The sequence below is a fragment of the Toxorhynchites rutilus genome, chromosome 1, assembly GCF_029784135.1.
Source record: "Toxorhynchites rutilus septentrionalis strain SRP chromosome 1, ASM2978413v1, whole genome shotgun sequence".
NCBI lineage: Eukaryota > Metazoa > Arthropoda > Insecta > Diptera > Culicidae > Toxorhynchites > Toxorhynchites rutilus.
This window is the reverse complement of record NC_073744.1, coordinates 127436129-127451947: the sequence shown is the minus strand read 5'-3', so window position 1 is coordinate 127451947 and position 15819 is coordinate 127436129. Positions and strand designations below refer to the sequence as shown.

The window sequence follows — 15819 nt, the reverse complement described above, 5'->3', positions numbered from 1 at the left end:
TTAAAAGAGTGTAGTTTTACAAGCAGTTTTCTCGATTGTCTGAAAGCAGCTCGCAGGCTTTCCATGCATACTTTTAGCAGGAAAGGAAATACAAATATCTACAGACCGATACTTGATACCCGATCTGTTCTAAAGAGAATATTGAAACAGCTCTTGTCATCAAGACTGCTACTTCTTCTTCTTATTGAATGGCACTAACGTTCCCAGTGGAACTTTTGCCTTCTCGACCTAGGTAATACAATGAAGTCCCCTTTTTACGCTGTTTTTACGCGGTTTTAGGAATTGACGCGGTTTATTTTTACACGGATCTCGGAATTGAGGCGATTTTCTACGCTGATTTCGAAATTTACGTGGTGTTTTACACGGCACGTATCAGCCGCGTAAAAAGTCATTCCAGTGTTAACAGATTTAATGTGCTAATTGATGTGACTTTTCAGGAAATAAGTTTGTATTGTATCTCTGATTGATAGCTGAGAAATGAAAGAGGAAACAGATAGCATGATTGTAGAATGCAAACAAATCAGTTGTTAGAATATGGGTTGCATTTTAAACTAATAATTCACTGTTTGTTAGATTTTTACACGGATTTTGAAATTTACGCGGATTTTGGAATTGGGAATTTTGGAATGTTTTTTTACGCGGCACGCATCCCCCGCGTAAGCACTGATTCCGTTGTACATGCGTCTTTTTTATTAGTTGTGTGTAGTTGAGATTCCTATGCCGAATAGTACGCCTTCAATATATTCTAGAGTGGCAAGCTCTAGAATACGCGTGACCTCAATGCAAGTCGGAAGAAATTCTTTGATAAAAAAAACTCCCGGCCGGAACCACTATGACCGGAACCCCCGGCATGATAATGTGTGACGCTAACCCCTCGGCCACGGGAGCACTAACCATCTAAGGTACTGCGGCGACTAATTCAAGGTTTCAAGTCATGCAATGAGTTCAAAGTCTGAAATCTATGAATAGAAGAATGGATTTCTGTCTGATTCTTATGGACTTGGAAATTACTCAACCGGTCGGCGTGAAAATTTGTACGTAGCGGTTTTTGGAGCCGGGGAAGATTCTTCTAGTGGTTCGAGATCTCTACCCACTCTCTAGGTGGAGGCTGCCACACAAATGAAACACAAACTTTTGCATAACTCGAGAACTAATCAAACAGATGGAGCCAAATTAGGCATGTGGAGGTTTTAGGGGGTAATAAATGATTCTACGGTGGTTCGACACGCATAACCCTCTCCAAGAGTGGTCTGCCATACAAATGGAACACAAATTTCTGCATAACTAGAGAACTAATCCGACAAATGGAGCCAAATTTGCCATGTGAAGGTTCTTGGGTACTACACCCAAACTAGCGTTGGCCGAAGACATTTCATCTTCCACAGAATTAATAATTTTTCGTGTGCTGGAGCCTAAAATTGTTTGTATGTATGGGGGCAGACATCTTTTTTCTTTTATTTCTTTTGGGATTGTACCAAAAAAAAAAAGTCCATACAATGTCAATGGGGATCGAACCAAGGCCGGCTGGAATGCAAAGCTGTTGCACACGACCACATTTTTATGCGGAGCCGTCAGTCCGTGTCCGAGCAGCAGGCAATCACCCAGAAAGGGCGACTGACAACAAATCACTGGAGGAGATGGACCGAATGAAGATAGACGTCGTGTCGAAGTTCGCTCATCCCCCCAGTTGCGACCGATAGAAAATTGCTGGATGAACCACAAACGTAGGATCTACTCCAGTAATTTTGTGATCAAACAGAGAAGCAGCTGATCGCCAAGACCACGAAAGATCTGAAGAACATGTTAACATCTATATCTTTTCATCGATTATGGCTAAGGTTTCGGTCAACATCCCTAAGGTTGCCCGGCAGGGCGTCGAATAATATTTATAAGGCGTTATTTTGATTGCGTTGATTCTGTTCAGAAATTTTTGATGTTAGAGATGCACTTCGCACAGGCAGACCCGTCGTCGAAAATGTCAATAAAATCACAAAAATAATCGAAGTTGACCGGACTGTTAGTAGTCGTAGCATCGACCAGGAGCTAAATATCGACCATAAAACAGTTTGAAACCATTTGCGCAAAGCTGGATACAAAAAGAAGCTTGATGTTTGGGTGCCACACCAATTAACACCAAAAAACATGATGGATCGAATTACCATTTGCGAAGCCTTGGCCAAACGGGATGAAATTGACCCATTTCTTAAATGGATGGTGACTGGAATGAGTCACGTACGACAATATTGTGTGAAAACGATCGTGGTCAAAGCGTGATGAACCAGCTCAAACGGTGACCGAACCAGGACTAACGACCAAGAATGGTCTACTGTGTATGTGATGAGATTTGAACGGAATCATTTATTATGAGTTGCTTGCGAATGACCAAACACTTAATTCAGATCTCTACTCAATCACTAGTTTCAAATGGTCAAAAACTGGCCATTTGAAACTAGTGATTGACCAGGAACGGCCAAAATTGACCAACAGAAGAGATGTTGTGTTCCATCACGACAACACAAGGCCACACATGTCTGTAGTGACTCACCAGAAACTCCGGGAGCTTGGTTGGTAAGTTTTAATGCATCCACCATATAGTCCAGGCCTGAAACCAAGCGATTACCATCGATTTCTCGCAATGCAAAACTTCCTGAGTGATAGGTCATTGGAAACAAGAGAAGATTGTAAAAATCGATTACTAGATTTTTTTATTAAAAGATAAAACTTCTATGAGAGAAGCGACTTTTCGAACGACAACAAATTTTACAACAAAACCATGCCTTTTTGACCCAAAACGGACAATTCGAACAATTTTGAATTTCATCCAAAAATAATGGTTTTCTCGTTCCCCAAACTAATATTTTAGAACTTATCAACGTTTCAGAACTAGCTTTCCAGTAGAAAATTTCAGTAGCCCTTGAAAAGAGCCGATGGTTTGGGTGGTTTTGTAGAATCAGTTGAAGTTGGTTGATTGATGATTCATTCTAACCCTCGCGGGAACAATACACAAGCTAGTCATATGTGAAAAATAGTTTCTTTATTTTAATACGAGCAATGCAACGCGAACTTTCTTCTTTTTCATTGTATTATAGCTATAACATCTATCACATAACGCAAATATGCAAATAACGGTAAAACTATTTCATAAAAACGTGACATGTTTAATGATTAGACACTCTTATTGAAAGACATAGTCCTTCGTCAAAAATCAGAAGCATGAATGATTTGGAAATGTCCAGAGAATTGAGAAGAATTGGCGAAATCTGATATTTTATATAACTGTTTCCTTCTTTGAACATGAGATGTTCTATTGAAATGGAAAGTATTACTTCTTACCAAACGAGCTGCTTCTCCAAACTACGGTGACTGAAACTCGCATTCGTAGCCCACCATGCAGACTTCTTTTCGCTACTTTTGAAAATCGAAAACAAGCTTTCAATACATTCTATTTAGATAATGATATACACATCATTTTAATGGTTAAACCTCCAGTTTTTGAAATATTTTATATTATATAGTATTAAATTTGGGTATGGGTGTCGTACTGGTCGGAATTATTTTTCCTTGAAAAAGTAGTGATAAATACAAGATTATGAAAAATAAACATTGTTTTCATTTTTTTGTAAACTATGTATACTATGAAATCTTTCGAAACCCTTTCCAAGAGTAAACCGTATGCAGTATAATCAACACATAATTTCAGTTTTATTATCCGTTGAATATGAGACACTTTTGTCGTTGATGTAATAAATGTGCAATTAATGCCAGCAATGTGTATCCGAAATGATCAGCACTTTTCTCTTTTAACAAACAATGGTTTTTTTACATGAGATTATTTAGATTACATGATACACTCATGCAAACGATTATTTTACTCTTTAAAAACAACTACTTCAACACTTAAACCAGTGGTTCCTCAAACAATAATGTCTGTGGTCCGAGATCATCAGAACTTTTCGCTTTGGGAAAACAAAGATTTTGTCGCTTGAGACACTTATGCGATTATTCAAATTACTTGAGACACTTATGCAAACAGTAGTTCTGATACTTATGAACAATATTTTTCATCACAACGAAGTGTTACAATGGCTAAATTCTGCTGTTATGATTTTTGTCCCACATTCCTATGCATTCAACGCACTGTGCGTTATATTGTGTGAGACTACATTGTTTGATACTGAGCACCGTTATCTATTACACATAGGAACACCGTATTGATCCGTGAACAGGTTCACTAGACACCAAACTTCGTTTAGGAAAAACATAAACTGATACTTGGTTGAGTAAAATATAAGATTAGCATGGTTTCTTGCTGTGGTGGTTGAGAGCAGACAAACGACTAGAACGGTAAAAGAGGTATGGTGGCTGGGAACAGCCAAACGACGACAAAGAGTTCATCTTTAATCATTAATGTGACTAAAATAAAATCGTGGAGCATATGATGATACTATTAACTATGGATAACGGAAATCCAACGCCACTAAGAATGCATTCAAGGCGTGTTGTTTGGCATAGAAATCTCAACTAATCTATATTATATATATATATATATATATATATATATATATATATATGTATATATATATATATATATATATATATATATATATATATATATATATATATATATATATAAAAGCTATAAAAATGGATTTCTGTTTGTCTGTCTGATTTTTATGGACTCGGAAACTACTGAACCGATCAACATGAAAATTGGTATGTAGGGGTTTTTGGGCCCGGGGATAGTTTTCGTGATAGTTTGAGACACCTCCCCCCTCTCTAAGGGGGGGGCTGCCATACAAATGAAACACAAAATTCTGCATTACTCGAGAATTATTCAAGCAAATGAAACCAAATTAGGCACATTGAGGTTTTAGGGTGCAATAAATATTTCTATGGTAGCTAGACTCCACCCCCCCCTCTCTAAGGGGGAGCTGCCATACAAATGAAACACAAATTTATGCATTACTCGAGAATTATTCAAGCAAATAGAACCAAATTTGTTCCATTAGGGTGTACTAAATGTTTCTATTATAGTTAGACTCTCCACCCTTCTCTCTGAGGGGGGGCTGCCATACAAATGAAACACAAATTTCTGCATAACTCAAGAACTAATCAAGCAAATGGAACAGAATTAAGCATATGGAGGTTGTAGGGTGCAATAAATGTTTATATGATGGTTAGACTCTCCACACACACACCCCCCCCCCCCCTCTAAGCGGAGGCTGCCATACAAATGAAACATAAATTTCTGAATTACTCGAGAATTAATCAAGCAAACGAAACCAAATTTGGCATGTGGAGGTTTTAGGATGCAATAAATATTTCTATGGTGGTTGAATACTCCTCCCGCTCTCTAAGGGTGGGCTGTCATACAAATGAAACACAAATTTCTGCATAACTTGAAAGCTAATCAAGCACAATATGGGATGTGAGGGTTTTTGGGTATGATAAATGTTTCTATAATGGTATGACACCCCTCCCCTGGAGAGGAAGTCCCATCAAAATATTACACATATTTTAACCAAAAATATTCCAACCAAACATGACAATTGCAAATTTTCGGAAAGCTCTGAAGGAAGAAGGGAAAATTCGGAAAATTAAATTCCCATATGTTTTACAATTACATAGTGACAAGTGCTGTTAGTCCATTTGATGTTTGCGCTAGCGAAATTGATCATTGTTCGAAACTCGAAATGGATTTTAATGTGATGAAACGTACTCCTATATCTTCTTCTATCTAAAGGGTGTGTCACATCAAATGGCATCACGGAAAAAATGCTGTAGAAATTCGCCCAGTAGACCGATCCTATTGAAAATTTTAGGCAGTAAAAAAAACTATTAAACAACTTTTGGCATTTTCTTTTTATTCATACTTCGAGCCCAAGCCCGTATGCTCGCACCTTCCTCTTTACCTCGTCCATAAGGTTCTGTACAACGTCAGGTTGTAGTTTTTTTTGAACAGAAATCCTTTTTCTCTTGAAGTCCGCCTCCGATTTGACAACTTTTGGGTTTTCCCGGAGGGCCTGCTTCATAATCGCCCAATATTTCTCTATTGGGCGAAGCTCCGGCGCGTTGGGCGGGTTCATTTCCTTTGGCACGAAGGTGACCCCGTTGGCTTCGTACCACTCCAACACGTCTTTTGAATAGTGGCACGAAGCGAGATCCGGCCAGAAGATGGTCAGGCCCTCGTGCTGCTTCAATAGTGGTTGTAAGCGCTTCTGTAGGCACACCTTAAGGTAAACCTGCCCGTTTACCGTGCCGGTCATCACGAAGGGGGCGCTTCGCTTTCCGCAAGAGCAGATCGCTTGCCACACCATGTACTTCTTGGCAAACTTGAATAGTTTCTGCTTGCGAATCTCCTCCGGAACGCTGAATTTGTCCTCTGCGGAGAAGAACAACAGGCCCGGCAGCTGACGAAAGTCCGCTTTGACGTAGGTTTCGTCGTCCATTACCAGGCAATGCGGCTTCGTCAGCATTTCGGTGTACAGCTTCCGGGCTCGCGTCTTCCCCACCATGTTTTGCCTTTCGTCGCGGTTAGGAGCCTTCTGAACCTTGTATGTACGCAGGCCCTCCCGCTGCTTGGCCCGCTGGACGAATGAACTTGACAAATTCAGCTTATTGGCGACATCCCGGACCGAACTTCTCGGTCCGTCTAAACTGCTCAACTACGCGCTTGTGATCTTTTTCACTGACGGAGCATCCATTTTTACCGTTCTTCACCTTCCGGTCGATGGTTAGGTTCTCGAAGTATCGTTTTAGTACTCTGCTGACCGTGGATTGGACGATTCCCAGCATCTTACCTATGTCCCGATGTGACAACTCCGGATTCTCGAAATGAGTGCGCAGGATTAATTCACGACGCTCTTTTTCGTTCGACGACATTTTTCCAAATTTACGAAAAATTGACAGTGAAGCATGGCCAACGTGATCTATACACTCTTATATGATTATAAGCGAAAGCTGAAGATATAATTCCTAAAAATTAAATTTCTACAGCGTTTTTTCCGTGATGCAATTTGATGTGACACACCCTGTATACAAAAAAAAAAAAGGATCGCTAGATGTGTTGATAAGAGCAGAAGTCGAGGAAGGAATTGTCCGATTTAGGGCTGTCTTTATTCTATCATATTTTCTTTAAAATATGTTTATTCCATGTAGCGGAGAAACATTTTATTTGCAGGTGGTTGAAAAATCTTGAACGAGTATTGTGTCTGAAAATAATCTGATTTTATAATGATGAGTTTTGTTAGAAATGCTATGAATTTTATAGTAAAAAGTAAATTCAATGGGGACGAATAGAAGATCAATCAATGAACAGTTCTGCGATTGGACCCATGAACTTGCTCATAGTAAGAAAACGAGAATGTTTGAAGGTATTGATAAAACCAAACCAAATTTTGGGCGGACGAAGTTTGCCGGGTCATCTAGGTACTAGTAAAAATGATGCAAGTAATACTACGTTAAAACGGCGAAGTCTCCTAGGAACTTTATTGCCATTTAAAAAGAAGAAACATGTCATTTGGAAGCAGTTATTGATATAATCATGATTTTTATTCTGTAATGCGTTTTATGGAAAATGTAATTAAAACGAGCGATTTAATATCTTTAAATTATAAAATGGGCGGGTTATATCTATGATATAACCGCAAGTTTGACGTGGGAATAACGTTGGCTTAGTAAGCATTTGTTTGTATTGATTAAATTATTGATTGGATGGAACAATTTTCAAATTCAATTGAAATCAACATATTTGCTTTGTAAGTAAAGATGCATATTGTTGAATCAATCGAAGTTAATGTGTATTAAAGTAAAATGTACTTTATATCGATTGTCATTATATCGCGGGAAGTTCCCCTGTATTTAGAATTTTATGGAAATTATATCTCTGAAAAAATCACATATACAATCATATAATGTCTTCACATATTTCATAATGTCTTTACGAAATCAAATGTCTTGAAAATGAGGGCATATCTTCTCAAACCTTGCATCTCTGCTGAGGAGCGTCGAACGGCAATGAGATGTCTTTTTCAAGGCAGGTGGAGAAATAGTTTTGTTTGAGTTGTCCCCTTCTCGGGGCTAGAGACGAACGAACTACAAACGTTTAATATCTCTATAATTCAACAAAAAGAAAAAAGAGAAGGAAAGAAGAGGAAGAAATCTTTTTAGTTATGATCGCGAAGTGACATGAACATGCACTAAGTTCTTCTTCAAGCACTAAGCACTTCTCTCCCAATCCCATTTCTTTTCTGTCGCCAGACTGAACGGATCCGCATTTTTTGGTCAAAGCAGCAGTTTTGCTATCGAATGCTCACGAACGCCGCTATCGACCGATGATTCCAATTGTCGGGGTTTGGAGAGACCTAAGACCTAAGTCCACCATGCGGTTCTATCACAGTTTTTCACTTCTAGTTTTTTTTTTCAAAAGTAAATATATGTTATTTCTTATGTAATGATTATGTTCTCTGAAGTTGAAGTCGATTCGTTGCCTAGTTTCAACGGCCTTATAAAGAATTAAGATGAACCAAATCAATGAAACGCAAAAAGTAAAATTTCCATTGACCTTGAAAATACTATTGATTTTGATGAAGGGTACATCGCACGGAGATATTCGTAATGTTCATACTCCCAAAAATTCTGCACTCTGAAAAACCGAATGCTAAAATTCCTTCTCACTTTCTCTGCGTACCATTTAGCCGTTTTCTGACAGCAACTACTTTCTCTTTAGCTTCACTTGCGCGTCTTCAATCTTTGTCGGCTGAACTGTCTCTCTTCTTTTTCGTCTCTCACCTGTCCTGTCTTTGCCCGGCTTGAGGCGGTTTTAATGAACTATATAAATGGTGATATGTACCTACTTGTGGTGAAGTTTGCATGATTACACATTCGCACATTTGCAGTGATGACGTTTCTCACTTTCTCGGTGCAGCCCAAGTATCGTTCGTTCATTGCAACTGCGGAATTCTTCTTGAGATTTTGGTCAGGTGAAGGGGATTTATAATTTCTTTCGTCATCGAGATTTAAACGGCTGCCACATAAATGCATTGACGACTAATTGATTGTTCCATTGAGCGCCAAATTTGCTACCGAATTCCAGTGTCTGCCACCTCCACTCCAATTCCACTTTGGAAAAAGGTACACGACGGCACGCAGAAGCACACAACCAAGGTACACCTGTGGCATACCAAATAGCTCCCTAATTAACCTGCGGCGATCACGAGCTTGCCGCTTCTGCTGTCGCTATCCGCACAACAATTGTTTTGCTAATTTGAATTGTGGTGTCGAGTGCCTATCAAGATCCGCTTACCCGCGCTGGCCACCGGAGGACTGTGATCCGGTTCGGACGTTCGTACGGGACAACAACGTTGGGTTTGGGTATTTAACAGCGGATTAACTCATTCAAATTAGCGTCCGATTGCGATGGCGCTAGCGAACGACAGATGACATCAACTCCTCAACTGATCTGGATGTGTCGATAGCATTCCAAGCTTCCTAGCGCCGCATGGCTTTGGGATGTGGGATGGGCCCTTCGATTGATGAATCTCCAATGTGTTCGAATCTTTAATTTGCCGCAACTTAAAACCGGGCCAGGTCTCACAACGCATATGCTATTGACACTTAGGTAGTCTATAAAAAAAAAAGAAACAAACACGTGTCGAGCAAATGGTTGTCATTTCAACACAGAAGCAGCCCGATCGACACTTACAGCGTGGGATTTTACTTTCCGATGAATGAAGCAATGAATTCGCTTTCTTCTCGCCATAAACACTCGCGCGTACGCAATGCGTTGTTGCTGGCTATATTAGGATGCGATTAACGGGGCGGTGGGGCGGTGTAGCTTACATTGACATATTCTTCGCACCTGATTTTTTTTGGTTTCAATTGAAACAAGGTGGCAACGATTGCCGAAAGTGTTCCGGTAAAGAGGGCGGATTATTGGTGGTACCAAAATCAACAGACAAAGATCATTTACATGTCGATTACAACAATAATGTGCAACTGCATCGAGTGCATTAATGGGCCGCACGCGATAATTGTACACAATTAGCATAATGATTGTGGGAGCTATGCAGCGACCGAAGCCCTTATAATAGTAGGGCTTTTTGGATAAGGAAGATTTAATAGGCTAATTAGAGGTGAACAATAGGTCGAACGTCCTTGGGGTGAAGATTCCTGGCGCGAGTGTGGCGAGGGTGTGGTTAATAATGTTGCGTTGTGTCTATCATTGTTACATAATTTTTTTTGTTGTATTCACAGGTGACACAAGCCGGCGACTATGTTCTCGCTGTTGCATCAATGCTGTTGGCCCGCCTAAAACACGACGAAGTGACACACATCCTCAGTCAGGTGAGTCTAAATTCAGTGCATCATCATTAAGAATAGATTTGATAATCGAGTCGTGTTTGGCTCTTGGTGACATCGAGACACGGCTGGCGAATGAATTACGTGATCGCTTATTGATGATCATGCGTATGCGTATATGGCAGTGTTTCACTCGCTACCAAAGCTTCGAAATGATAGCGTTATGATTATCGGTAGATAGAAACGGTGATACAAGCAAACGGTGCGAGACATGAAAGAATCGTGTAACACGAGATCTGAGTCAGCCTCTGAATATGCATTTTGTTTAATTATTATTTAATGTGGCTGTATGTCGCTACTACTGTGAGTTAAAAGATTACGTGGGGAAAATCACTGCTCAAACATGGAATGCATTAGAATTGGAACAATCAACCACTCAGTTGAGGAAGAGAATTCAAACGTTTGACGAATGAACAAAGTTTGAATTCGATCTGAGATAATTGGTTGTTGGTCAGATTGATGGCACTGTTGGATGTACAGTGACGGACAAAAGAAGAAGATCACAAGAAAGTCGTTTGATGTTGTGGAAAGCGGGCTTGGTTTGCTGACGAGCGTCGAACGGCAATGGAGTGTATCTTTCAAGGCAGGTCGGGAAAGAGTTTGAAGTAGAGTTTACTTTTTTCACAAGGGCTCTTCTCAGGGCTAGAGACGAACGAACTCTAAAAGTTAAAGTCTCTATAATTCAAGAAGAAGAAGAAAAATATCATTACCCATTTGAACAGATCCAACTGTCAGATTTACTTGCATAAATCTCAAATCGTATGTTTTTCATTATGAAAAATGGTACATTTATTTATTTACTAGAAGGCGCTATATTTTTAAAATATTTTTTCTTGAAAGCTGAGGATTTTTCTACATAACATATCTCGATATCAAGATAGCGATATAGTGTATTCGACAAAGTTTTAGATCTTGTTAAAATATAAACTTTTGTCGAAGACATCAAATTTTTATCTTTCATAGTTTTTGGAATATACCGGTAAGTCGCCATTCACCGTGCATTTAAGCAAATTTTGTGTAATTTTAGTCTTTGATGTAATAACAAAATGCTAATCGCACTTACAGATACCATAGAATGCTTTCTCCTCGCATAGAAATTCTCAGAAAAATAAGACATTTAAGGATTCTGATCAAAAATAAGTTGCTTTGAACATTTTTCCGGAACATTTTATTGTCGTCTATCACCGTTTTATGTCACCATTTACCGTGCACCTAGGGCTCCATTCACCGTGCATTTAGAGTTTTTATCCTAGTTCAATTAGGAAAGATGAAATCATCAAATGAAGTTTATGATTTATGGTTTATATTTAGTCGTAAAATTTTTTTGTGAAAAAAATAATGTATGATATTTATTTAAAGGAGTATCAAATTCAATTCTGTTAAAACTAATCGTGGAATATTGTCTCTTTACGAAATCCATCCAAATTTTGGTGAGCCAGGAACTGCTTATGCACTCCCTGGAACCAATTCCTTAGTTGACGCTTTGTTACTGGCGGAGACTTGAGGATGTCTTTCGATGAAGTTTTGATTTTTTCCCAAGGATCCAGGGTTGAAGTTGAATAGAGTTTTCAACTTCATAAGACGCCCACGTTGTCCCACACAGATCCGGAACCTTTTAATTGTAATTGGAAGAACATAACGAGCAGAATTTTCAATCCACTTCAAAATCTTCCGTTTACAAGTTCTGGAGGATATTTGTATTGAAGCTTGTTGCAAATCGTCTGTACCGGTATGTTGAATTCCCGGCTCGCGGATCTCATCGATACTCCACGTTGAACAGAATCGATTGCTTTCTCCAAATCATCTGTGGAGTAGTGCTTCTTTTGGAGTTTATATTGGCTCATTCTATAAAAAATTAGACAAATTGTCGTTTATGTATTACAAAATTTCAATGCACGGTGAATGGTGAATTCTGTTTTACGAAGGATCCATTCACCGTGCATTTTTGTTTTGATGAAAAGTCAATGTAAACACAATTTTCTTCTATATTTGATGCGCAGCCTCAAAAACATATATGAAGCTGCGATTGTACGGTAAAACAGGAGAAAACCCCATGCAACAAGTATTTTAAACACTAAAATTTCAAAAACGCTTTTGCCACTTTTCTTCGCAGGGACGCTGATGGAGAGTTAATTGCTTCGGATGTAGACAAACAAAAACGTCAAAACGAGACTTCAAAAGGATTTTGATCGCAACTATGCCCCATATCAAAGTTTCCATACTATTTTTGGTAACATAAATGCAAAAGTGGGGTATTTTCCCACTATTTCGAAAAAATATTGGAACATATTTCGAAAATGCACGGTGAAGGGGGCACGCACGGTGAATGGCGACTTAACGGTATGTCATTTTTGTATGAAGACTCCTGAAAAAAATATGTTTTGCTCGTACCATTTTTGTGTGTAAATTCTCACGTTTGACATGTTCTTGACATGTTTCTAAACAGAGAAAAGTTAGCAGACCATTTAAAATGCGATAATTTATACAAAAAGATGCTACGAATTGAACATTAATAGCATTTTTTCAAAGAAAAACATGAACAAGTTGCTGTTTGAAAAACTTTTTCCATATAAATGTGCACATCGTCTTCTTCTTGAATGGCGTTAACGTTCCCTGTGGAACTTTTGCCGTCTCAACGTATGCATTAACTAGCGTCATTTATTAATACTTAGTTGAGATTTCTTAAGCCAAATAACACGCCTTGAATGTATTCCGAGGGGCAAGCTCTAGAATACGCGTGACCACAGTGCACGTCGAAGGAAATTCTTTGACGAAAAATCCCCCGGCCAGAACGGGAATCGAACCCGAACACCCGGCATGATAATGTAAGACGCTAACCACTCGCCCACGGGTGCACTATGTGCACATCGTCCGAATTGCCTTTAAAATTTCCAACAAGTTTTCCATACAACTTGTTGGAAATTTTAAAGGCAATTTATATCTATTTCTTTCAGAATTTTGAAAACATATGTTTTCGAGAAAAATGAAGTTTAATTTTCAAAATATTTTTTTTTTTCATTTCATTTTTTTCCAAATTTTTTTTTCATAATTTTTAACCAAATATAACAAATATAAATAAAAAATAACCAAAATAAATTCCTACATTCCATTCTTTGACCAAAATTTTGTAGGTCTATTTTTTTTGTAGTTTTTTTTTTATTTTGAGTTTTTTTCAACTTTTTTTTCGAAAAATCTGAATTTAAAAACTATAACATCTACAAAAAAATAGTCAGAGAATGAAATGTAGGAAATGACTTAGGTTTTCATTTTTTACCAAAGATTTTCAAAGATTTTCAAAGATTTTTTGGAAAAAAATTTCATTGAAAAAAAATATTTTGAAAATTAAAATTCATTTTTCTCGAAAACATATGCTTTTAAAATTCTGAAAAAATAGATAAAAATAGCCCTAACTTTTTTCTGTATATATATATATATATATATATATATATATATATATATATATATATATATATATATATATATATATATATATATATATATATATTTATGTATATATATATATGTATATATATATATATGTATATGTACCTACAAAAAAAATAGACCTACAAAATTTTGGTCAAAGAATGGAATGTAGGAATTTATTTTGGTTTTCATTAAAAATTATGAAAAAAAAATTTGGAAAAACATTTCATTGAAAAAAAAAAATTTGAAAATTAAAATTCATTTTTCTCGAAAACATATGTTTTCAAAATTCTGAAAGAAATAGATATAAATTGCCTTTAAAATTTCCAACAAGTTTTCCATACATCGGACGATGTGCACATAGTGCACCCGTTTATGTAAAAACAATTTAAACATTTTCCTTCATTTTATCCTTTCACATGAATTTTGTAGGTATCATAGTTTTTAAGTTATAATTTTTTGTAAAAATTTAAGAAGAAAAATTTGGCTTTCTTCAAAAAGTTGTTCAATTATTTTTCGAATACTTCAAGTATGCAAAGTTGCTTAAATGACCCATGTCTTTACACCCACAACGCTTCACTGCTATCTGAGAAGGTGCTGCCAACTGCCAGTCGAGTTGGCATGAAATTCGTCAATATACTAACTCATAAGCTTCTATTTGATGTGTCGATCATCTAAATCGGTTCGGTAGTTCAAAAGTTCTGAATTTTTAGTAGTGGGAAAAAGGGGAGAAAATTGTTTTTTCGAACCAACCATTAACTTTGAAAAATCACAACTCAAAAACGAAAAAATTGCATCTTTGATATTGAGATATGTTCTGTAAAAAATCCTCTAGTTTATAGCTAGTTTATTGACATCAATTTGATATGTCGATCATCTGAATCGGTTCAGTGGTTCAAAAGTAATGAATTTTTGAAAACAAGTCATTTTTGGAAAAAAGTGGAAGAAATTGATTTTTCGAACCCCCCTAAAATGGAAATGGGGATCCTAATAGAAATATAAAAAAAATACGGGTCTAATGTTTTGAGATAAAGAACAATGTTCGCGACACTGTTTCGCCGAAATCCCGCACAATCCTAGAACTTGAAATAAAATAAACTTTTTCGACTACCGAACTTCGGACTCGGGAGACTCGTGGAACTTGCGAATTAAATAAAAACTCCTGGATAGATGTTGATAGCTTGGAGGATATATTCGAACTGATATTACAACAACAATTTATTGCCTTCATGTCCTTTATATATGTGTGTGAAACAATAGTAACAATGTGGTAATAGATTACTTCCTGTCACAGTTTTCGAACTGTGTGTACTTAACTGAGTACACTGTGGTAATGTATAATTGGATTTTAGTGCCTAACTCATCGTACATCGTACACTGATATAATTGTACAAAAAATTCTCTTCTGAAACACACACGGCCCCGTTGAAACGGTCCGTTTCAACATTACTGTTTTGGTAGTTGCTCATCTGTTGGTTGTTGATCTTCATTATTAGCAGCATCCGTGGCATCTAATGGTAGTACACTGATCTCCGTCACAGCTCGTTTGTAGTGTCCATGGCTCGTCCGCACTAGAACCACTCTAACTAGTTCGTCTTGGCCGGCGTACGTTTCCACGATTCTGCCAAGATTCCACAAGAATGGAGGAAGATTACTCTGCTTCAGCAAGACTGAGGCTCCCACCTGAATGTTCGTGGTTGCCCTTTTCCACTTTGAGCGTTGATGGAGCTGGCTGACGTAGTCTCTGGACCACCGATTCCAGAAATCCTATACAGAGCGTCGCATTGTCTGTAAACGAGAAAGTCGATTCGTGTTTATATTAATGACATCAGGTTCGGGAATCGAAAACATTGGTTCTCCAATTAAAAAATGACCGGGCGTCAAAACAGCAAGGTCATCTGGGTGGTCCGTTAGGGGTGTGAGAGGCCGGGAGTTCAGGATGCCTTCAATATGGATAGTTGCCGTGGAAAATTCGTCCAAAGTGTAAGAATGTCCACCAAAAATACGACGAAAGTGAAATTTAAATGATTTCAC

The 15819-nt window shown here is 37.8% G+C and overlaps 1 protein-coding gene across 6 annotated transcripts in view; it reads left to right on the top strand.

The window, feature by feature from the left end:
* The window catches only part of LOC129778206 (all trans-polyprenyl-diphosphate synthase PDSS1), a 247833-nt gene that overhangs the window by 186496 nt on the left and 45518 nt on the right, over positions 1-15819 (top strand). For all 6 annotated transcript variants that reach the window (XM_055784969.1, XM_055784961.1, XM_055784980.1 and 3 more), the window contains one exon: positions 10255-10344. In XM_055784969.1, the coding sequence (XP_055640944.1) occupies positions 10255-10344 (90 nt within the window). The remainder of the gene's footprint in view (positions 1-10254; positions 10345-15819) is intronic.